Source organism: Lutzomyia longipalpis, chromosome 2, assembly GCF_024334085.1.
Source record: "Lutzomyia longipalpis isolate SR_M1_2022 chromosome 2, ASM2433408v1".
Taxonomy (NCBI): Eukaryota; Metazoa; Arthropoda; class Insecta; order Diptera; family Psychodidae; genus Lutzomyia; species Lutzomyia longipalpis.
Genome location: NC_074708.1, coordinates 7,504,273 through 7,529,477, shown reverse-complemented (window position 1 = coordinate 7,529,477; position 25,205 = coordinate 7,504,273). Strand labels below are relative to the sequence as shown.

Sequence of the window (25,205 nt, the reverse complement as noted above, 5' to 3'; positions counted from 1 at the left end):
ATGCTCTTTTTCACCTCCTACGCACCAATTACATTAATGAAATGTTTTTTTAAAAATCCCGGAAATTATTTTTCCTTCTGTCACCCATCCGATTCATCATGTGATGGCACCGGAAATGGAATCAAATTAATTTTTTTCATCTCACTCCGTCTCGAAGAAAAATTGTCGCATTCCACGTTGGAAGGGATCTTAATGTGGGGAAAATGAAATTCATGTTGTGTGAAGAAATTCACAAAATTCACAGATTTTTGAGTAAATTAAATTAAATTAAGTGGATTAAGCAACAAAATCTGCAGACAGAAGTTAAGCACGCCTGGGGAGCTTCGTCGAAAAGAACCAAGTGGAAAAAGTCAACAGTAGAGAGCTTTTGTTGCGGAGGGTGGACGCGGGGGGTTCTTCTCAAAGGGATGCAGAAGAAAAGCTCAAAATGTTGAGAGAGATCAACATGAAAAAAATCTCACACACAGCTAAAAGCAATGCGGTTTTCGCAGAAGGAACAACTTTATGTTGCCTTCTTTGCCACCCCGGGCCCATAAACACATTCATTGGAAGAATTTCTTATACTTGTGCTTTTGGAGGGCTTTACCCACCCCTTTTAGCCCCCGTCCTAATTCACACCACACGCACACAGAAAAATATATCTAGCAACACCATCATAAGTCTCCGAAGGGTGTATAGAAAGAAGGGAAAAGTAAGAGATAGATTCCTCCGCCCAACGATGGCCCATTGAACCCTATGTTGGATGCCAGCATTCTCTTTTATTACATGTTATAGCAATTGAATGAGGGCTTTTTTTGAGGGATGAATTGAATGTGCCATAGAGAGATTATTTACTAACAAACTGACTTTTCTATTGCGAGGCGGAGTTATGAATCAATTCATCTCTCCCTAGGATGAGCTTCTTTTTAGCATCTCGCACAAATAGAAGATTTTTCTAAATATTTAATTTTCATAATAAATATCTCGAAAAAAAATGAGATTTCCCTCGGCTTTGAACTTTCCTCCTCCAGAGCGGGCTGTGCCGCCTCTTAAGAGCGTGCAAGGGAGTGGTGCGAGGTGAATTTATAGAGCAAAGAAACATCCCCTTAAATAGCCGGAAATTCACTTCTGGGAGATTATTAAATATGGTGTGACTAAAGGAATTTAATTTAGTCACTTTGGCGACTCTGTGTCACTCAATTTTCATCCTAATTGGTTCTCCCATCTGAACTGACACTGATTTTTGCCTTGAAGACGATAAATCCGATTAAATTTCTTTGGAAAAAAAACTGAAGAATGAGGGGAATTGTCAAAAGATTTTCCTGTTTACATTTCACATTTTCAACTGATTAAACTTCTCGTGAGAATTTGCGTCATTTTACGTGATAAAATTTTTATATTAGATTAATTTTATATACACAGACAAATTTTATTTGTGAGTTTTAGATTATAAATTTAAAGAGATTTCCCAACATAAATTCATTAGAAAATGTGACTTGTGATTTTCATAAATTCCCATTTTGCTTAAGTGGTTAATCCCACAAAAAACATTTGTAATTTCAAAAGCTTTTTGCTTTCAGAAGAAATATTTACCTTTTAGTAGAACATTATGTAAAGAGAAAGAAGATTTATAGAGCTTTATTTAATCTAATCTGCATTATACCCACATAGAAATTTTTTTCCTGCAAAATAAATTCTCAGGCTGACTTCAAAGTCAGATGTTTTATTTAATTAAATAATTCCTCAACTGAAAAGAAATTATTCTAAGAAAAATAAATTCCTTCGCCACAGAGACCAAAGAAAATTCATTAAAAATTTCTTTTTTTTTTTTAAATTTTCTTTGAAATTATTATTTTGTTCTTTTTAATAAAAAAAAATCTTGGGAGGAATGTTATAGATATCGTGAAATAGGCATCATTTTGATTTCTTTCCATACCTCACACCCACACTAGAATTTCTCAATGATGAGAATAATGAAATTTCAAAATGATTTCAGAGTTTCATCCGCTATTCGCATCATTTCCATCCACCACACCCCCTCACTCATTCTCAAACGAAAGACTTTTAAAACATTCCCTTGCGACAAATGTTCTCTCATTAATTTCGACAAATGCCGTATCTATGTCCAAAAAAATGAGTCAAATTGATGAATGGTTTTGATGTGAATATTTTATAGATGTTGCTAATCTGCGCGTAACAATTTGGGTTTTTAGAAAAAAGCCCCTTCAACTCACCCCTGGAATTCGCGAAGTTGCAAATCGAAAATATAAATGGGGCATGTTCGACAATTCAATGTGATTTTCACAGCATGGCGCGTAGGAGATGAATTTGACGCAAAATCTCTTTCTATTGCAGAATATCCTTTCATTTGATAATATTCCTGCCACATCCAGACACTTTTTTTTCCATTCCTATCTTTTACCTGTGAAATAGGGGAAAATGTGTCCAGACACGTGATTTTTTTTCAAACCACAAATCCTCTCTAGCTCAGGGAAAAAAAACTATCGATGTAGGTCATAAGAATGGAAAAAAAAGTGCTTCAACTTTGCACTTTATGTGTCACGTGTTAATGGGTGAAGTTTTTTTTTGTGGCGGACACATACGATGGCTTAGAAAAAGTGTTACGAGACGGTGGATGATCATTGACGGGGAGAATATCATTTTTATTTATCCTCTTTAAGGAAAAGTTCTTCCCATAAACACAACAAACAGCCGTTGTGCTAAGGGTTGGAAAGTACAAAAAAAAAGATGAAGGGGAATGAATAGAGCGGAGAGGAAGTAAAAAACAGACATACAGGGAGCTTAAAGAGAGCTTTTTCCCCACCCTCAAGTTCTTTTTTCCCACGCTCTCAACATCGCCTAAATACCCTCCTCGTCAACAGTAGGGAAAATTTGATAACACACACTGCTGGAAAACAAGGCGAAAGTGCAAAAGAAACGTCTACAAGGGTGCGACGGAGGAAGGAAAAAAACACAGAAAGTGTGCGAAACACCCTCAAAGCTCTCACCCGTATTGATGTACTATCATTGTTTTCCCTGTTAAAGCTATAAAATATCTATATGGTTGTAGCAACAATAACTTCATTGGTCATATTTATTGGAAGTTCGTAAATTAAGGAAAAGGGGTGGAGCTGATGTGGGGTCGTTCGATTGGGGGTGTGATATGTAGGTGAGGCTACTTTATAGCCTGAGGGTAATTTGGACTTTGCAGTGGAGGAAGAAACTTCCACATCGATTAATTCAATACCAGGAAGTTCAGAAGACTTTAAAGTTCATAATGCAGTTTTAGTAAATTATTCATTAACCCTACGCTCCAACACAGGGATGAAAAACTCACCTGTTAAATTTTAAGGGTTAAAATTGAACATATAAAAAAATGAACAAAATTGAATATGCAAGATATTCGAGTAAGGGTTGTCGGGTGATCGCTCTAAGCCATGAATTTCGGAAGCCTGATGTATTGTTGGGCTAATATGTTTATTAACTCTTTTCTTCTTCCGGTCTTCGTCAGAAAACTTCTTTGTCAGTTAACTGACGAAGACGGAAGAAGAAAAGATTCGACGATCAAACAAACTTGTGATTCAGATCTTGAGTCGGGAGATCATTGACGATAAGTTACCTGAAGTTCGAACAGATTATTTATTTATAACATAGAGCTAGGAGTGGATTACTGACATTAATATCAGTTGTAGCATAGTCCAGATCAATATCTTCTCTCAGAACCTCAAAATCGTGACCTTCCAACGTTACATAAAGTGCATAATATGAAGGAGCTAATTTTATGTGGTATGGCCTGGCTAATTGATTAAAATCGATAAACTGAAGTCGAGGAACCTCCACAATTAAACTTTCCAGGGTAAGATTCATGTCTTTTTCGGATCAAAGTAAATACAAGAGGTTGAAGCAACTTATCGAGGACTAAACAAGAAAAAGTCGTAAAGGACTTACGACTTTTTCTTGTTTAGCCCTCATTTATGCTAATCAGTCAGAGAGAGTGCTCGGTCGGCAACTTCTGTATTGTCCTTATGCGTTACATTAATATCACCTGTGGCATAATCCAAATGAACGCTTTCCCTCATAACCTCAAAATCGTGACCTTCCAACGTTACATAAAGTGCATAATATGATGGAGCTAATTTTATGTGGAATGGCCTGGTTAATTGATTTAAATCGTTAAACTGAAGTCGAGGAACCTCCACAATAAAACTTTTCAGGATAATAATATCCCTGTCTGTTTTGATCAAAGGAAAAACAAGAAGTTGAAGCAACTTATCGAGGACTAAACAAGAAAAAGTCGTAAAGGACTTACGACTTTTTCTTGTTTAGCCCTCGTTTATGTTAATCCATCAGAGAGAGTACTCGGTCGGAAACTTCTGTATTGTCCTGATATGCGTGAAACCTTTCTCTTAAAGCATTCTTCATTGCGCAGACGATTTGTAAGTCTTTGTAGAGGTTTGCTTGTTCTTGAGTCGCTCGTCTGGGTTGATCTCCAGTTCTCTAACTCTCTCGGTCAAATACAAAAATATCGCCTGGTTCAAAAAATTCATTAAACCATGAAGTGTCCATGATCTGCGACATAGCGCAGGCATCGTTGATGCTTGGTGAAAAAAAATTGTATGCCTGTACTATATATTCATCTCAACAAGTTTTTCCGACAGAAATAAAGCAGAGCTTTTTTCAGGAGAAAAGATCTGGCTGGATTAAGGCGTAGGAAGGAATTCTTTTTTCCTGAATAAAGCTCTGCATATTAATCTGCGCAGCACACTATCATGGGTTTATTGAAGTTCCGTAGTTTGTGCGTGGAGTAACTACTCATCTGTTGTAAAGTGCCTAAGCAACAAAGGATCAACAGTCTGAGGACTGTGTTAAGATAGTCTTTGTAAAATTCGTTTTCTGTCACTCACTGGACGGAGAACTTATCCCATTTTCCCATTTAATCCAATTTTCTATAATGCAAAATTCAAAAAGCTCAAAATATATACATAGGTAGCTGTCGAATGCAAATTATATATAGCTTGCGTAAAAATGAGTTTTACGTCAAAATGGATAATAGCACACCTTTTTCCTTTTTTATCAAATAAAATATTGATAACACTCAAAAAGCTTCCTGCTGCAAAAAAAGTTTGTGAAAACTTTCGTTAAAAATTCAATTGGAAAAAGAAGGCCAAAGAAGTGGAATACTTTGAAAGTCAAGTTCAGAACTCATGGTACGTGAGAGCCTGGAAGGTGTATTCTTGCCGTACTACGATAGCTTTGGACCACAATGGGGGATGAAATGTGGGTGTTCGGGGTTGGTATAAAGAAGCGATATGTGGGTGAAATAAAAATAATAGTCATACGGGAGAAATAATGTTGTTCATGGAGATCAAATCGAGGTAAAGAGTGTGACAAGTTGGGGGTTGATGGGGTGAGCTTTTATCATTTCATTTACACATTCTCATGCTGCTCATCCCCATAAAATAGCATCCCCAGCAGAGTGGTGGTGCTTCCTGCGGGATGAATACAAATAGCCGCACCGGAGAATGCGCTGCTAAAGACCAAAAGATAGGAAACATGATGCGGAGAAGCTTTCAAAAAAGCTTCCAAAGGGGAGGAATTTTTCACACAACAAACCCCTATTTGTGAATCAACTGCAGAAGTCTCAAAGCTCAAAAGCATTTTGAGAATTAGATCCAACCTTAAGATGTTAGAGAGAAAAAATCATTTAGGGAGTTTCCTCGTACTTTCGAACTCGGAATAATTCACATGTGTTTTAGCACTTGAGAAATTTAATTAGACGTGAGGAAAATTAATTTAATTCAACCCCAAAGTACAACGAGATTGCATGTGAGTTCATTGTAATTCATCCCCCATAGAAAATTCCTCCATCATGACTACAATACCCTGAGGATTCATTTAATCCTCCCTTTTGTTTATTTTATTTTTTTCTTTTTAAATCTTTCCTAAATAATTCATCTCATCCACACGAAATGCCAAAAGAATAAGAAGTTTTTGTTCTTTTTATTTGCGGGGGAGAGAAAATTTTCCACAAGAAAATGCTACATTATAAAAGATTGTATTTTAAAGTCCAGCTTTTGCGGATTAAATTTACATTTTATTTAAGTCAAAAGTCAATTGGAGTTTATTTAAATGAAATTCTTATCGCTCGCCTTTCTCCACTGACTACTGTCCACAAGAATTGGACAATTTAATCCAAGAAAGATGGAATTTTTTTCACAGGGTGACCCGTACAAGGGGCTAAGGCACTTAAAACATATCTGAAAAATCTCCAAATTTAATCAAGAAATTGTTTAAGGCGGAAAATTAAAGGAAAACACCTTCCAACATAAAAATATATTACTTACTTTCTAATAAATAAAATTGACTTTTGAACACATGGCCTGAAGCATTCTGTGCATTATTGACGGGATTACGATGAATTTAAATTTGGGGGTGGGTGGAAAAAAAAAGAAAAAAGAGGAAATTGTAATAACATCCCAACAAACAGCAAGTCGCACAGAGATTATGCGTTTTGTTATACCTTTTCATGATTTACATAGAATTTGAAACGAATTGAGGAGAGAAACGAAAAGAACCACCGATAAGAAAGTTTCGATTGAAGGAATGTACAACGAAATGTAGGTATTAAGAATATATGTATATAGCAAAAAAAGGGGGATGAGAATGTATTGAATAAATTTCTATTTAAATGGTAAAACGACGTCTCCCCAAGTTTTTCCTCTCGCTCAGATATTTCCCTCAACTACCATTGTTATGGGATATTGTTGGCAAAAGAAAGTTCCATTGAGGAAAAATGTTTCAATTTATATTGTTTTCTTTTCCTCTATATATATTGCAAAATACTGATGAAGAGTACACGCAATCGTGGATATGTGTGTGTGTTATGTATAGGAATAATCCGTATTGGAAATGAAATGAATGAAGGAACAAAACTACAAATGGGGGAAAAGATTAAATAAACTGGATGGGGAATAAAATGAAAATCTATTCGTTTTCTCCATGGTAAAATGAGCCAGGATATATGAAAATAAAGCACAAATTGACATTCTGACCATTTTCGCAGAGAAGCGTGGGCGTTGGAAACTTTTTCACTAAATTAATTCATTTGCTCCTTATGCTCCATTCATGGGCTGGGAAACTTCATTGGATACAGCTTTTAGCATCAGCATAGAGACAGATATTCAATAGAACCATCATAGTCTAGACAGATTATTCTAGGAAAATGTTTTTTGGGAATAAATCTGTATTGAGGAAACTATGTATATGTATGGTGGGCAAGCTTATTCAACTTGTTGCTACTTTGCATACAAAATCCACACAGTTCTTGTTCACTCGACCGTCATCACTCTCAATTTTACGATTCAATTCAATTCTCCAACACTCTCTTTTCCCCCCTAAAGTTATACTTTTAGTTTCATTGATGAGAGAGAAAAGGATGTGAGAATGCAGGAAGGACAAAAAGCAAAAGGGAGAACTTTTTATCTATTTCGTGGTATTATACACACAGTTTTCAAGCGTTAAATTAACTTTTACAAAAGGTAGTGTATAGCACCTCATGATTGGAGCTTTTCGCCAAAGTTACAATTTGCCAGATTTAAAAGTTTTTGATTAAAATTTTCTTTTCATTTTCATTACTCAAATATTCAATGAAACTGTGCTGAAATAATATTTTTCTCTTGAAAATAGATTTTATAGTGTCATGAGAAAGGATTTCAAGTCAAGATAAACCAAGAAATCAATTCTCTTTGTTATTTAAACTTTGTTTAGAACAATTTTAATTTAACTTTATAATAATTTTGTTACTAATGCACCTTTCAAAAAAAATACCTTTCCAGATGCAATGCAAGCCGGATTGTTGCTATGGGAGTGTCATGTTTCCGGCAGTTGTTGGCACTGAGCCCAGGAAGCCGGAAGTTATTTTGGAGCATGCCAAGGATTTTATGGAGCAATACTTTACCTCAATTCGCCGGTAAGTTTTATACCAATAATATTTACCCCTTAACATTTTTCTTTTCTCCCTTTTAACGAAATGAATCTACTTTCAAAGAAAATCATTTTCTCATTCTTACTTTATTTTTTTTCTCTTACAATTCTCTTTAGGAAAAATTTCTCTCCTTATTACAAGAAAATTTTTCAATCTAACAACTTTCTCATGTGGTGAAAAGTTTGCAAAAGTGAAATCTTAGATTTTCTTTTATTTTTTTTTCTTGAAGTGTTAGCAACTCAATGACGTTGTGACTAAAAATTGACTGAATTTGTTGCAAAAAGTTTTCTCCTTTCGCGAAGGAAACAAGGAACTTTATATTGACTGAATAGAACTTTGTAGTTGTTCAGCAAATAAATTCATGGTGATACATGTAGTTTGATTAAATTTTCTGAGATTTACTGGCGGTATAAGTTGCACTTGATCCAAAAGTGGAGAATTATGCTCAAGTAGCAAATTGTTGAGACTTGTACAATGTTCTTTCAATGATACATTATATGTAATGTATTTTATGCACTGCACTGCTAGAAATGAGATGATTTATGAGGCTAAAAAATTATTATGTCATTTTCAATGTTGAATACATAAAAAAGCAATGAAATGTTTTATTTCCGCGAAAATTGAACAGAAAGAGCAGATAAAAGAAAGTTTTTTTCATGCTTTAATGCTTCAAGAATTTTTAATTTATTTATTGATTTAAAGAGGATAAAATTATTGGAATTATATATAATCTTTTATTATTTCTAAATTCAAATAAAAATTTGCGTTAAAGTTCAATTCCTTTAAAAGCTCTAAAAAAAATTAAATTCTTCTTATAAACTTCTTAATTTTTTGTTGAAATACCAAAGAACTTTTGAAGCTCTTTCTTCCTTATTTTGTATGAATTTTCCTCCACTTATAAATAAACTCAAAAAAAATATAGAAAACAAATCAATTGAAACAAAAAGAACATCAAAGCTCCCTTTAAAGTTTCACAAACTCCCAAGAAAAAGCTCTCTTAAAAAAATTCTAAATTCCCCAAAAACTAATTTGTTTGCAGAAGCATTTTTCAAAAAGGCTGAATTGCTAGACGATTTCTTGAAGTGCTGGAAAGGAGTACAAGTATAAAATAAGCCAGTGAGGCACTTTTATTCACTCTCTCAGTGTTGAGGTGGAATTTGAAGGAGCACACTTGATACACATAATTCTGAATGCCTCCCTTTTCTTGCTCAACTCTGTTTACCATAAAGATTTACCTTCGTAATTCTTTTTATCTCTGCACCCCACCCACCGCCCCAACAGTCGCACGACAAATGTTTATTTTCTCATTCACCATATTCACATGATTCAATTCATATTGTCGATGGGAGAGACACAAGAAAAAATCCTTTATAGTAGATGGGGGATGATATCCTTCGAGTGAAGAATTAACAAATATGAGGAGGGATTTTCCCTTTTATTTTTTTATTTTATATTCTCTCTCATATTTTTCTCTCTCTGTCGGCTGAAAATCTTCTTTTGGGATCCTTCGTGGATTTTATTGAAAGAAAAAATTAATGAAAAAATGATCAATAATATTTCTTTCAATCCCTGCAGCACATTTCTCTCCCCAAAGATGTTCTCAAGAAGTTTATCTTCTTGAGCTTTAAGTTCATGCTAGATTATGATAAAATTCAGAACCAATTACCAACTATTTACATCTCATGAGTATCAGGAGGTATCACAAGAATCAAAAGGAAAATTGTTTTATTAATCATATTTCCAGAAAATATCCTACAGTTTTGCACTTTCGTTATTGAAGGAAATTTAATAATAAAAAATACATACATATGTAGCTTATTGATCCAACATTTGAGAGAAGTTCTTCTATATTCTTCAGAGATAAATAGAAGAGTCTACATGGATTTTCACGAGCAATGCGGGGAATCTCTTATATGCATTCTTCATACATAAAATTCAGCCTTTCGGCAAAATCTCACCGATTCACCCCAAAATATGGAGCAGAAGAGCATAAGATGTTGACTCTTGTATTTTCACATGATGTTTTGCCTATATGTATGGTGTGATTGATGTGATAAAACGCCAAGTTATGCTTGTATTAATTTAGAATCAAATACAATAATTCAAGAGGTCCTTATAGTTTACGTTTACACAACCACCCCCCAAGAGCAATTTACCTCTGTCAGAATTATTGAGTGACAGGCACAGAGTGACTTAATTGCTTTGTATCAATCAATCTAGTACTATTCTAAGCAATTTTCAATGTAAAAAAAAATCTTCTGATGATATTTCCTTTTAAATATAAATTGGAATTAGGAAAATAAGCAGAGTTTAATGCAAAATTTTCATAAAATAAATTTGACAAAAATAGTTCTTAAATATACATTTCATTTAGAATATTTTAACGTTAGAAATTTTAATTCTTTGGTAAGGAATTAAAAAAAATCTAGCAGAGAAAATAAGAAAAATTCAATAATTTCTTGCTCCATGACCTCCAAGACATAACATAATTGACTAATTCAATAATTTCTATACACAAGTCAAAAGAACTTACCATGAAATGGTATGGAAAAATCTCAAAATTAAGGAGTTTATTCGTATCTCCATGGCAAAATCCCTTAATCGAGAAAACGATCAGAATACGCATAATTTTATAAAGATTTAAGCTCTGAATCAAAAATCTCTAATGAATAAGAAATCGACCGAGGCTTTCAATTTTCTATTAGAAATAAGCAAAAATTTACCTAAAAATACGAACAATGACGTCACTAATCTGGTTTTAACTATTTTAATTCATAAAACCTTTACAAATAATCCCCACTCGATTCAAATCCCTAATCGATTAAAGAAAAGTTTTAAAAAAATCACACCTCAATTGTCACACCCTATGGGAGTTATCCCTTTAACCTACATTAACTTGTGAGCAAAAATATTTCATTAATTTAAACATTAGCCAAAATCGTAGCGGGGTGCTTTCCAATGTAATTCGTGCAAACCGTAAAATCATGCCATTTACTATAATATCTAATTTCTCCTCCACACACACACATACTCCATCTAATGAGGGCCGAAAGGTAATAAAATCAATAGCATACGAGAGGACGGGTAATTGGTTAAATACATTGTAAATGATGGTAGTAAAATTTGTACAAATAACTCGTACGAGGGCCTCTTGTAAACCACCCACTCACCCCCCTCGCCAAAATCAGCCAAATTCGCGTTCATACCATCCAATCCCATTGAGTTCGCTCTTTTTTTTTTTCTTCTTTTAATTAATTTATACAATTTTATTTTATCAAGAGGGCGAAAGAATTATGCGCAATACTCGTGCTGATTTGCCAAAGAGGGAAACCCACACATACAGCATAATTTGTATCAACATAAATTTGACAATAAATGAAGATTATTTGGCACATTATTTCAACCCAAAAACGCACGAGGCAATGTAAATAGCTATTAAGTTGAGTGTTTGAAAATTAACAAATTTGCATTTACATTGATAATTAGGAGAGGAGTGAGATATAAATTTCACAAAATTACATTCTATGCACTTTGTTCATTAAAATTTTGGACACTTCATTATGTACCTACATAATATGCGGACATATAGTCATATATTCATCTATGTTTAATTAATTCATATTCTGTGAAAGTTCGTGTGATTTGCATCTATGCTAAATACGTGCATTAGGGTTGAAAGGTGATAGGCATTTATTAATGATAAGATGGATATCATTATAGTTTGAATAATAGAGACAGAAACTATTCATAATTTACAAAGAGTTTAATAACTTTTTAAATATTAAAATGAAACGGAAAAGTTACTTTGATATTTATTGATGGATTAATTAAGGATGTGGACACAGTGCGAGGGATGGGATAGTTTTGATTAGTCTAAGGGGTTATAGTTGTACCTTTTTGAGCTTTCTCCATACCTGAGTAACGTGGGTTTGATTTTTCCTTCAGGATTCCCATTGGAGCTGAATTTTTAAGGACTTGATCTGCGCATTTTCTTAACGTTTTTCCACTTGCAGGACTCTTTAAAATGATGAAACTTTAAGAAAACATTTAAAAACTTTCCTTAATTCTTTGATTATGAACTTTTATTGAAAGTATTTTTTTTTTCTTGCTTATTTTTCGATCAATTATTCTCCTGCCCAAAAGATTAATTTTCATATCAAAATAATGAGATTAAAAATAATTTATTTTATCCAAAAATATTTATTGAAAAACATTAAATTGAATATGCAGAAAACATTCCAAAAGTTCCGGTATTTTATGGACAAATTGGTATGTGCTTCTGTTCAACCACATGTTAATTTATTTATCACTGTCCATACAGGCAACCACCCCACATCGATTGTGAACTATTCGAATATAGCTAAACAATCAAATAATCTCTAACCATCTATTGATTATCTAATTTCAAACAGAACCCCAAATTTAATCATGTTTAATTAATTTTTATCATTTTAAACTATCTATTTGAACAATTTGTATGTTCAATTTTGATTTAACTTTAATTTTACATTTTAACCGCGAAATATCTTTTGAATAACTTTCCCCACGCGGAATGTTTTGAATAATTTTTTTTTAATAAATGTTAAATTCATTTGAATTAATTAAAATGGGGAGAATTTAACGGGAAAATAAATAAATATTTTTTAATGTCAATTTAAAGGTACAAATCACCGGCTCATGAGGCACGTTGGCAACAGGTGCAGAAAGAAATTGAGACAAGTGGGAAATATCATTTGACGGAAACTGAGTTAATTTTCGGCGCCAAATTGGCCTGGAGGAATGCAAATCGGTGCATTGGTCGCATTCAATGGTCCAAATTGCAGGTAATTTGCAGCCAATTCATTGCTTCCGCATGTGACTCTATGTGAGATATGTATGCTACCTGTAGAATTTCCATTTATTGCACATTTCATGTGCAGGAGGAGTACATCAAATGTAATTTTGAATGTCCAATTCATGCACCTCCCACACACATTTCACCTATTTAAGTGTATTATTTTTGCACTATTTACATGGCATATGTGTGTAAGTGAATTTGGTAAATTTTAGGTGTTCGACTGCCGATATGTAACAACTACGAGCCAAATGTTCGAGGCAATTTGCAATCACATCAAATATGCCACAAACAAGGGCAATATTCGGTCCGCCATCACTATTTTCCCCCAACGTACGGATGGGAAGCACGACTATCGTGTATGGAATAGTCAGCTTATCCTCTATGCTGGCTACCGTGAACCCGATGGACGCATAATCGGTGACCCTGCTAATGTGGAATTTACAGAAGTACGCGCGAGACAATTTAGTTGTAATCCCACCGATCCCTCAATGATTATCCCTTTAACGCATTTCCACACTCTCGTTGCAGTTTTGCATTAAATTAGGTTGGAAGGCACCACGTGGCGAATGGGATATACTCCCAATGGTACTTTCAGCCAATGGACACGACCCCGAGTACTTTGAGTACCCACCAGATCTAATCCTCGAAGTACCCATTACACATCCCACGTAAGTCAATGCAAAATTTTCCTGCTGAATTCCACCCATTTACATCATGCTCTTTTAAGCAAATGGTGTTATTTTAGTTACCCACTAAAACAGATTATTTTTAGTGCTTTTAATGTAAAATTGTAACCCAATTTATTTGATCAAATATTGCGCAATTATTTAGCCAATTGTTTGAGACTTTAAATCAAAGAGTATTTTTTAAACTTGGATTCTTTTCTGTTTGATTTTTGAGGCAGGTTTGAATCAAATCTATGAATTGAATGTATTTAAAAAATATATATAGATAAAAGAAAAAGTTTAGTAAAATTCTTGATTAGACTAAAAAGTTTGATGAAAAATTTATGAAACATTGGGCCTAATTCAGCAACCAAGAAACCCTTGAAATCTTTGAATTTTGTACTGAAATTTCATGATTTCAAGCGAATTTCAAGGGTTTCTTGGTCGCTGAATAAGGCCCATTGTCCAATCTTTCTTATTTTTCACACACGATATTAACATTTAAACTCCATTTGAAATTATGAGAAAATTTTAATAAAAACTGTGATTTCATTAGGTAAATTTTCTCAAAATTTTCCTTGCAAAAGGACACCAGACTGCAAAGAATTTTATGCACATGTTGAAGACATAATTAGAACTTTAAATAGTTCAGAAAATAACCAAATTAGCTTAAAAACTATAATTCCAAAAGACATGATAAAAGCTCAAATAAAAACTTTATAAGTTTTCATGAAAAATGTAGAGAAAAATAATTGATTTTCCTCTTGAAAATTTAAGCTTTCACTAATTTATTTTTAATTTCAAACTCATTAATAAAACTAGGAAATTTTTTAATATTCCTACGACTTTTTTCTGAAAAATGATCATTCTTTTCCCATAAAAAAAAACTTTATAAATAATTAAATCCTTTCCTGCATAATATCCTGTGAACAATCGAATAATAATTTTCTGAAAAAAAATTCTCAATAAATTCCCAAAATTTTATTTAAGTCATCAACTAAAACCTACATGTACATTATGTGCGAGCTAAAACAAGTGATGCGTTAGTTGCACGCAATTTATCTCTGAGACCACAAAACTTTCCCGCCAAAATTAATTTATGTCTATTTTTAGTTACAAGTGGTTTGCGGACTTTGGGCTTAGGTGGTATGCTGTTCCGGCGGTATCGGGAATGCTATTTGACTGCGGTGGAATCCAATTTACGGGGGTACCATTCAATGGTTGGTACATGTCCACTGAAATTGGCTGTCGCAATTTGTGTGACACAAATCGTCGCAATATGTTGGAGGTAATCGATGCTCTGGGGGGCTCAATCTTTCACCTATTTCGTGTTGAAAATCAATTAAAACCCATTTATCTCCTCTCCCCTTTTCCGTGTTGTTGCTGCACACCCACGAATAGCCGATTGCAACAAAATTGGGTCTAAATACACGAAATCCCGCATCCCTGTGGAAGGATAAGACACTGGTTGAGGTGAACATTGCGGTTTTGCATTCCTTCCACACGCACGGGGTGACGATTGTGGATCATCACACGGCCAGCGATAGCTTCATCAAGCACCTGGAGAATGAATCGCGACTACGGAATGGATGTCCTGCGGATTGGGTGTGGATTGTACCACCAATGGCCAGTTCAACGACACAGGTATTCCATCAGGAGATGGCAAATTACTACCTGAAGCCCTCCTTTGAATACCAAGACTCCCCGATGAAGACGCACGTGTGGAAGAAGGGACGTGAACAGTCGAAGAATAAGAAGCCCAAAAGGAAGTTCCACTTTAAACAAATTGCCAGGTAAATAATCTCCCCCACTTTTCTCCTCATTTTCCCGCCTCTTTAACATTTCTTTTTTTTCCCTGGAAAACCGTGAAGGGCTGTTAAATTCACATCGAAACTCTTTGGACGAGCACTTTCGCGTCGAATTAAGGCAACTATCCTGTATGCAACGGAAACGGGAAAATCGGAGGCTTATGCGAAAAAATTGGTTGAACTCTTTGCACGTGCATTCAATGCTGAGGTAATTTTCATCCTTATAGAAATGTTCATCGTTCCCCCTGTCATTGCATAGAAAATTTGAATAGAAGTTGAATGTTAGAGGGGTATAGAACTCACCTCACGTGCGCTATGCTCTCTAGAATATTCTGAAGATATTAAATTAACCCGCACATGCAAGTCAATTTCATTTTCAATCCAAAGTTCATTGAAATGTCTCATAAAATTTTCATATACTTCTTTATTTCCTTAATTTTTTTACGTTTAAAAAAAAAAAGAGTATATTCTTTCATCTATGGGAAAACTTTTCATTTGAATAAATAATCGGGAAACTTGTAGAAAATCAAATAATAATAAGAAAGAGTTAAAAAGATTCCTATTTTCCACTGGGATCAGGTGGGAAAAGCTGGCAAAATATCCCAAAATTGACGTCATTTTTGTGTTTTTTATATATAAAAAAAATACAATAGTGACGTCATTATTTTTATTTTTGGAAAATCTTTGCAGCATTTTTTCCAATAAATCTCAGAGAAAAATTGGAAATCTTTCTGGGGATTTTTAATTAGCTAAATAAATTTTTACAGCTACAATATGAGTATGATCATAATCCCTCATATGTAAGCGGGTAAACTCCTTTCGAATAGCAAAATATTAATTTTCACTCCACAGTTTTCCCTTTACCTGAAATTATATTCTAATGATTCTGAGAATAATTTTAAAAAATATCTTCTGTAAAAACAATTAATTTCATTTTGCATCAGTTTTTGCAGATTTTTTTTTTAATTTTTTCATCGACCATATCATTAATATTTTTGCAATATTCGAGTGATTTACATAACAATGACTACGAAAATATTGGCACCTGAGAGTATTTTATTTATTTGTTTGAAATAATGAATATTTTTCCAACTGATTTGATATGGATAAAATTGAATTAATTTCTGTTGAAGTTGAAAGTTATTTAATCAGAATTTAATGAATTTGCGGAAAAAACAATTAAGAACATTACGATTAATTAGGAACATTAATTAGGAACTTTCTCAATCTCGAGGAAATATTTTTAAAAAAACTTGCAACTTCGTTAAAAGTTTTGCTTAAAAAAAAGAAGAATTTTCATTAAGCTTTTCATTTTACACGTTGTTGTTTATTAAACAAAATTAATCTCTCTTTTCCAATCAAGGTCTACAACATGTCCGAATACGATGTATCGTCAATAGAGCATGAAGCACTCATTTTGGTTGTTGCTTCCACATTTGGCAATGGGGATCCACCGGAAAATGGTGAGGTAAGTGAAAAACTCAAGCAACACTTCCTCTTCTAAAGTATTATGTATGTATTGGCCATTTAATACATTGAATTTTGATTTATTTTGCAATTTATTTATAATCTCAATGACATTGTCCAGACTATGCAATTTTCTCTGCTTTTTTTGGTATTAACTTTATATGGGGTCTCTCTTCTCCTTTAACGACACGGAAAATTGCATTGAGTGAGTGGGTGGGTGGTAAGTGGGTGGGTATGCTCGCATCCACAATGTATGATATTAAATATCCCGTAAAAAGGACAAATTGCACTATTTATATAAAAAATTCTACTCACATTGTATCCACCAAACCCCCTTTGTCACCCCAATGAGGTATATAAAAGTCAAGCAGTGGTGTTGACTTAAATCCCATCCGACAGACGTGAAGAAGTGTGTTAAGATCATACGACGAGGAATTCGTGGGCGGGGGCATATTGACATGGGGAGCATTGAAATAATGCGCCTGGATGGGGCCTTCCATTGAGGAGGAAAATGCGAGCAGCTTCGGCACATTGAGGGGAAGATTGGGGGTGGAATGAGAACGATGATGTTCAATCACAAATTTCCGAAACACCTCATCGTACAATCCCCATTCCGTTCATCCCTTATATATGGTGTGTATGACACTTCATCATACAACAAAACATCCCCACCAAACAATTTCCTTCCTCTTTATGGCTGTATTTAATCTCAACATCTTTCACCTCTTCCCACGCGTCTACCATCCATTTCCACCCCATTTCAACCACGTTGGCGACTCCTCGGAACTTCACATTGCCCGAATCCTCACCATCATCTTAGCGCTTTCCCACCCCCACCCCTCCTTTCCCTCATCCCGCGTGACATGCCGTGGTATTCTCCTTGGAGGTTGCCTCGCATACAAGGGATTGTTGATGCGCCGGATTACAAACAACAAATTGTTTCTTGTCCTCCGGCACATTGGCATATTATCTCCCAAGCATTACCATCTTTATTCCGTAGACATGTCTCGGGCGTGGGCGGGGGGGGGCCCAGAGAAAAATACAATGTGCGATGAGTGGGGGGTGGAAAAGCAGAAGTGACGTGCTGTCTTATGCTCGTCTTGAATTTCAATCTCCAAACCCATTGCCCGCGTGGATCATCCTCAAGCTTTGGATTTCTCAACGAGAAAAATATGAATTTTCCCATCTAGAGAAGACAATGCCGTGCTATTTGGCTTTTATTGAATGGAATTGGCATTGATTTTGCTGTAAATGTATTTTACTCTGTGTTTATCAACCCTTATTTGCCTTCTTATGCAATTTCATGCAACTTGAACTTGCAATAAAAGGAAGCAAAGATACCCAATACATTCTTTATAAGTGAATGCCTTCATGTTAGGTAATACAGGGGGAAAAGTTTCATGGAAATTTTCATAAAAATTGCAAAAGGAGTTTATTTTAGCTTATAATGAATTTAACATTTATTATATTTTAGAAAATGAAAAAAAAGTAATGATAAATTGTCATAAAACTTAATATTTTTTTACTAGGATTACATAGACAAAAATGCTGACGAAACTTTTCCTTTTACTCAACGGTGACTCAATGTTAACACTATCAATATTGAGTCAATTTTAGCTCAATCAATTTTCGGATCAAGGATTGATCAACTAATGATAAAATATTGATCTTCAACTTTTTTTTTTTTCAATTGTTTGATCAGTTTCTCCTCATTGATTTATGAAACAATTAATGCTCAATCTTTGGTCAATTTATGCTCAATCATTGATTAAATAAACAATAAAGCTCAATCTTTGGTCATTCACTCAATTTTCAGACGATTGGAGGTCAATTTCTTGATTTTTGAAACATTCTTATAATTTTTTGGCTATTTTTTTTCTATTTTCTAAAAAAATCAAACTTAATTTTATCCTTTATAAAAAAAATTACAGAGCAATTTTTCCTAACCAGGAAGTGCGAATGCAAGACCTTATTTGTATCTAATAAAAAGATGTATAGTATGCTCAATTTCAATCAATCAAATTGATCACTAATTGAGCAATAATTCTCTGTCAACATAATTGATCGACTATTGACCAATTATTGTCTTATCAATCTGATTGAATAATAGTTGACCATTTATGTAGACCTAATATATTTTTCTCAATCATTGATCAATTTCTGGCAAAATCTGTGGTTGTTAACTCAAAAGCCCCTTAAAATGTAAAAAAAAATCCCTCTGAAATATTTCCAAAATTTCACGAAAGTTCCCAAAGCTTAAAAAGCTTCATATTTGAAGATACAAATGCATATAAATTTTTAAGCTTCACTTGACAGTCAATCGATTGCAAATAGAGTATAATAGTCTGCAAACCACACAATAGTTTATCTATTTTAAACAAATACTTCTTGTGGTGTTTGTTCAATATGAAGTGGGGCGATGGGAAAGACAATCAAATACAAGAAAATGTATCAAAGAAATTACTGAGAGAGAGAAACATTTTCGAGTGTTTGATGAGGTTCTTTTGCGCTTTATTTAACATTTGATATGAAGAAAAAAATTATTTCTTTTTTTTTCAGTCCTTTGCACATGATTTATATGCGATGAAAGTACGAGAAACCGGAGGTAGTGAATCAAACAACGGATCCAAGTGAGTTAAAATAATTCCATCTCATACATTTTGGTGTCTTGTAGCGTGGAGAATTTGTCTTAGAATGTAATCTTTCTTCCTTCATCGTGTGATGGTTTTTTGGGGATGGAATTTAAGGGGAAAACATTGCTGATGTTGTGAGAAGATGTTGTCGCAACGTATTACAATTTAGGGGTGCAATACTTTGCTGACACAATAATCTTCCCGAAGAGATGATGCTAATATTCAATGATGTTGTCCTTCTGCATGTAATACCCATATTTAGTAGACATTAGTTGTTGGTACCTTAGATGGTACTTCCAACAATGTGCCACCCACACTTTTGTCTGCAGAAGTTGTATATTCTCATTGGTAACCCCGCATCGCACCACCCCTTCTAAGTTGTTCTGATTGGAATCAAAAAGCAACAGAAGTATAAACATTGCATGCGAATATCTGTGTTGATGGGAAACGAGAAATGCGGAACAAGTAAACGAACTTGATAAGCTCTTCACGTGAAAGGTCTCCCACATTCCGACCTAACATCCCTCCCACCCCATCCACCAGTTCATAATCATATTCCACCCACCCATCATGAATGACACTCCTGGATATGCCATAGCAGATATCTAGGAGATATAGAGCCTAAGAAGGATGAAAATGAGACGAGAGAGAGTCAGAGATGCCATAATCCAATTACCAATAATTGTACCCAACTATGTACACATTATATTTGTCCAATGGTTATGTATATCTGCAAGGGTGGGTGCGACAAGGCACTACAATGGTGCTATCAGGGAACATGAGGAAACACAGGGGAACTATCAATGGCCCCCCAACCAAGGAAATTGACCCTTAAATAGTTTCACCTTCTGCGAAACTTTTACCTTCAACGACGTACCCCACGTAGCCTAATTACTTTTCTTTTAAGTAAATATTGGAGTTAATTTTCTCCAAGACAAGAAATTGGGGATGGCTTTTAGCAAGTTCATTTTAAGACACTCCCCACGTTTAGTTAGACTTCCTTACTAAATTATCCATCTAGAAATTTAGTTCTTGTAAATTATTTGAATTTATTTTGGAGAAAAATTATTTTTGAGTTGACATTATAATTTTGTTTTGAGAAAATAGTTCAAAGAAATTTTAAAAACTTTAGAGAAAAGCTTTTCATGTATGAATTTCTAAAGGAAAATGGGAAAATTCATTTTCCGTTGAAAGAAATCGAATTAATTTGAAAGAAACTTGCAGAGAGATGAGCGAAGTGGCACCCCACGACTACATGCTTGCTCTGTTCATATTTTTAACCACTTTTTTGAAATAGAGAATGGTTGGAATGTGGAATATGGAAACACTGAAGAATAACAAATAATTATATTGACGATAAAAAAAACTAATATTTTTAACACAAAAATATTAATTTTTATAACAAAAAAAAGTAATTTTTTATCAAAATCTGATAAGAATGTAAGAAAACTTTAAATTATTTGTCAAGAAATCACTCTAAAACCGTTCAAAAAAAAAACCTCAAGTTTCCATAATTAATTCTCTTAAATTTTTATTAATTTTTAGGTCTTTAAAAAATAAATTCTTACCAGTGAAATGTTATTTAGAATTATCTCTAAATCCTTACTTTATGACCAAAACCACAAAATGTTTCAAAAGTTGACAAACTTGCAGAAGAAATCATTTCACCTACAGAATTTGCAAAAGTTCTTTTTGTTTAACTATTCCGCATATATTGCAATTTCTAAAATTTTCGTAAAGAAACATTTTCAAAGTCACACCACGGGGTGTATTCATGAGTAGTAAATTTACAACCAAACTCTTATCATTTGCATCCAACATGCAGCAATAGAAGAAGTTTATTAAATCTACTACACACACATATGTTATGTATACATAAGATATGCTCTCTCTATGCTCCCTGTGCTAGTTTACTTGACGTTGTGCCATTAATTTGTGAGAGATGGAAAACTCCAAAATGCACACATACGCTCTCCCGGAAGTTTGTATATATACTCCCGGGAAAATTTAAGGGTGAGAAAAGGCTTTGTGATTTAAGGAAAGTTGTTCATTTTAATTGTACGTGAATACTGGCTGAAATTTTATTCACTTCCCCATTTTGCGTGGGATCCCTTCCGCGGGGTGCGAATTGTATTTTGTACAAAATGATAAATTGTTGATTGTATGCAAATGAGATGTGCAAATAACTCCGGGAAAGTAGATGAAAATGCATCAGCAGATGGAAATTGTTTGGTTACATTCGCGTATAGGAGTCACATAGTAATTAATTATATCAAAACCACCACCATCCCTTTGCTGTTTGCACGCTGGGGGTGTGGTAGTTTATGAATAAAATGAAAGATGAAAAGCGGAAGTAATAGTAACATATACATATATTTTTCCACTTGAAGACTTCCCTCATCATCCAAGTCATTCATCAAGGCAAATTCACGGAAAGACAACAATGCAGATGGGCGCAAAATGGACCGACTTGACTCCCTGCGGGGTGGCTCGAATGTCCCCACGGAATCCTTGACGGTGGAATCCTTTGGGCCACTATCGAATGTGCATTTTGCCGTCTTTGCCCTCGGCTCGTCGGCCTATCCGAATTTCTGCGCCTTCGGGAAGTACGTGGACAATTTGTTGGGTGAACTGGGTGGTGAGCGCATCATGAAGCTCGCAACGGGTGATGAAATCAGTGGGCAGGAGCAGGAATTCCACAAATGGGCCCCAGAAGTGTTCAAAGTTGCCTGTGAGACCTTCTGCTTGGACTCCGATGAGACAACATCGTGGAATGTGGGGAAGCAGACACTCACAGACAGTACGGTGCACTTTACAGAGGTCAAAAATGCCACCCCCCTGGATGCAGCCCTCGGGAAATACCACCATCGGAAGATAATCATTGGAAATATGAAGAAACCCGCCACGAATCTTCAATGTGGTGCCAAGGAAAATTCCGAACGCCTCACAATTCTCGTGGAGATTGTCGCAAATGGGGTACGTGTGTCGCCATGAAATGTGAAATCTCCTCTGGGCCAAAACTCCAAGAGGAGGAAAACTTTAAATTAACATGAGGATGCTGATGTAATATAATATTTCCTTGTCTTCACACAGATTAATTATGAACCCGGTGATCACGTGGGAATCTTACCTGAAAATAGACAAGACATTGTCAATGGGATTATTGAGAGACTAGCTGGAGTTGAGAATCCCGATGTACCTCTTCAGTTGGAGATTCTAACGGAGAATCACACATCAAATGGTACGTATATTGCATAAGACATTAAGACAACAACCTCCTTATTATTTCAAGAACGTGGATGATGCTCAATTTCCATTCCACGTGAATCCTTTTGATAATTTTTTTTACCCTCAATTTTATGGTAATTTAAACATAAAAGAAAGCTAGAATTTAAGAAGAATTTAGAATTTATTCTTTATTAATTTTTATTCTTTGATTCATTGCACTTTTTTACGGGGTTTGATATTAGTTGGTATACCACAATCGTGGCATACCAAGTATTGTAATCATCGGAAAAACCGACCATCTCAGATCGGGCTCAAACTTGGTATGAGCACGTTTTAGACATCCACACGTTTTAGAAAATTTTTGATCCGGCCGGCCTTCCGGTGGTCCAAACTTTACCTTATAACTTGAGAACGGTAACAGATAGAGACTTCCGGTTTGAAGTTTTCTATAGAAATGTGGGTGTAAAATTTCATTTTTTCGCATTTTCAAAATCCAAGATGGCCGCCGTCCGCCATTTTGAAATACCGTCAACCACTTCCCTTATAGCTAGAGGTCTGAAATTTTAGTATGTTGTAGAGCTCAGTGAGACGTTTTCATCAACAATTCATACTTGAAAATCGGTCAAGCGGTTTAGCAAATATGGCGACTTAAAACAAAAAGTGTTTTTTCGATATAACTCGAGAACGGCTTGACCGATTTTGACCAACTCAACATCAAATGAAAGGTATTGAGAAGCCCTACAACTGTTTAGAAAATTTCAAGTTTCAAAAATATCCGCAAGAGGCGCTAAAAACAAAAACAAAAATTGCCTAACTTTAAGGGGCAATATCTCCGAATCCCGATCATAGATTTCCTTGAATTTTTGATATGTTGTAGCCTGACTTAATAGCTTTCACCAGTCCGAAAATGAAGAAAATCTATTTCGCCGTTTAGAAGATATGGCCATTTGAAAAATTCTTGCATTTGAAAAGTTCTAAGAGCCATATCGCTTGAACCGCTTGTCCGATTTTGCTCAATTTGGTATCAAATTAAAGGTTTTGCAAAACTCTACAACTTTCTGGAACATCAAAAACCTCTAGGACCATTCCTTCAGGACGAAAAGTGCAAAAAACTGTTTTTGTTGAACAAAAATCCGCCATTTTGTGTTCTGGAGGTGACCTTGAAATGTATCGAAATATATGTCAGATTATAGCTTATTTCAATACCTTTCCATAACTAGTCAAGAAATTTCTGTAGGTCTTATAGAACTTCAGATATGAGCATTTTTATCTTTCATATTGATAAATTTCATAAAAAAATCAACTTTGCCTACTAATACTACTTAAAAATTAAATTACAACGCATAGACTGACCAATTCGCGTTGTGGTATACCAACTTTAATAACTGGACGCGTTATGATTGACTTTCCTCTTGAATAGTTTCTTTTTCTTCAAAAAATCTTTTAAAAAAATTACAAAAAAATAGAATCCTTTGAAGAGAAATTAGAATTTTTCTCTCTCGTGAATTCCAGGAATTGTTCAATCGTGGGAACCTCATGATAAAATCCCTGCGTGCTCCCTGAGAACCATGCTCACGCGTTTTGTGGACATCACAACACCCCCATCGAGACAAATCCTCACACTCCTCGCGACGTACTGCAAGGACGCGGAGGATAAGAAGAAACTGACCAATTTGGCCAACGATTCGGCTACATACGAAGAATGGCGCTACTACCGCATCCCACATCTCCTTGAGGTCCTCCAGGAGTTCCCATCGTGTCAACCAACAGCTGCAGTTCTCATTGGGCAGCTAATGCCCCTCCAGCCGCGTTTTTACTCAATTTCTTCATCCCTCAAAAAGTACAACAATGAGGTTCACCTCACAGTGGCCATCGTTAAGTACCGAACACAGGATGAAGATGGACCTGAGCACTTTGGTGTGTGCTCAAACTACCTGAATGGGCTCAAGGAGAAGGATAATGTTTACTTCTTCGTACGCAGTGCATCCTCCTTCCACATTCCCAAGGATATCACAAAGCCAATTATTCTCATTGGACCAGGAACGGGTATTGCACCGTTCAGATCTTTCTGGCAGGAGTGGGAGGTGAAGCAAATCGAAGGAATAGCTCCACCGAAAGTTTGGCTTCTGTTTGGATGCCGCAACAGCAGCGTGGATCTCTATCGGGACGAAAAGGAGGAGATGGTGAAGAAGAAGGTGATTGATCGGGTATTCTTGGCTCTGTCCCGTGAGAAGAATGTCCCCAAGACCTATGTTCAGGATATCGCTCTCAAGGAAGCGGATTCAATCTACCAATTGCTTGTTGTCGAGCAAGGACATGTGTACGTGTGTGGGGATGTTACAATGGCTGAGCATGTCTATCAAACACTTAGGTGAGTAAATTCTCTTCAAGAATTCTTATTGATTTCTAAGAATGAAAAATACACAGTAAGATTTTTTTCTTGTTTTGTAACTGAAAATTTTTTTCTTGGAAAAAATTTCTTTTTGGAAAATTCTTTAAATAAAAATTATTCGCAAAAAATGTTTCTGAAGAAATTAAAAGGGAAATTAAGAAAATAATTTTACTGTGTACAAGCCAAAGGTGTGGAGCCAACGTGGAATCAAA

General features: G+C 35.0%; 2 protein-coding genes across 2 annotated transcripts in view; one reads left to right on the top strand and one right to left on the bottom strand.

Annotated features, from left to right (window-relative positions):
• LOC129788976 (dachshund homolog 2) overlaps nucleotides 1-25,205 on the bottom strand; it is a 1,190,888-nt gene that overhangs the window by 426,188 nt on the left and 739,495 nt on the right. The gene's annotated exons all lie outside the window — the stretch shown is intronic.
• Nucleotides 1-25,205, top strand: part of LOC129788949 (nitric oxide synthase) — a 38,473-nt gene that overhangs the window by 11,299 nt on the left and 1,969 nt on the right. Inside the window, exons 3-14 of the mRNA XM_055825445.1 lie at nucleotides 7,815-7,948; nucleotides 12,624-12,786; nucleotides 13,013-13,246; nucleotides 13,329-13,468; nucleotides 14,579-14,753; nucleotides 14,867-15,258; nucleotides 15,337-15,481; nucleotides 16,637-16,741; nucleotides 19,300-19,370; nucleotides 21,764-22,349; nucleotides 22,467-22,614; nucleotides 24,114-24,972. Coding sequence (XP_055681420.1) covers nucleotides 7,815-7,948; nucleotides 12,624-12,786; nucleotides 13,013-13,246; nucleotides 13,329-13,468; nucleotides 14,579-14,753; nucleotides 14,867-15,258; nucleotides 15,337-15,481; nucleotides 16,637-16,741; nucleotides 19,300-19,370; nucleotides 21,764-22,349; nucleotides 22,467-22,614; nucleotides 24,114-24,972 — 3,152 coding nt within the window. The remainder of the gene's footprint in view (nucleotides 1-7,814; nucleotides 7,949-12,623; nucleotides 12,787-13,012; nucleotides 13,247-13,328; nucleotides 13,469-14,578; nucleotides 14,754-14,866; nucleotides 15,259-15,336; nucleotides 15,482-16,636; nucleotides 16,742-19,299; nucleotides 19,371-21,763; nucleotides 22,350-22,466; nucleotides 22,615-24,113; nucleotides 24,973-25,205) is intronic.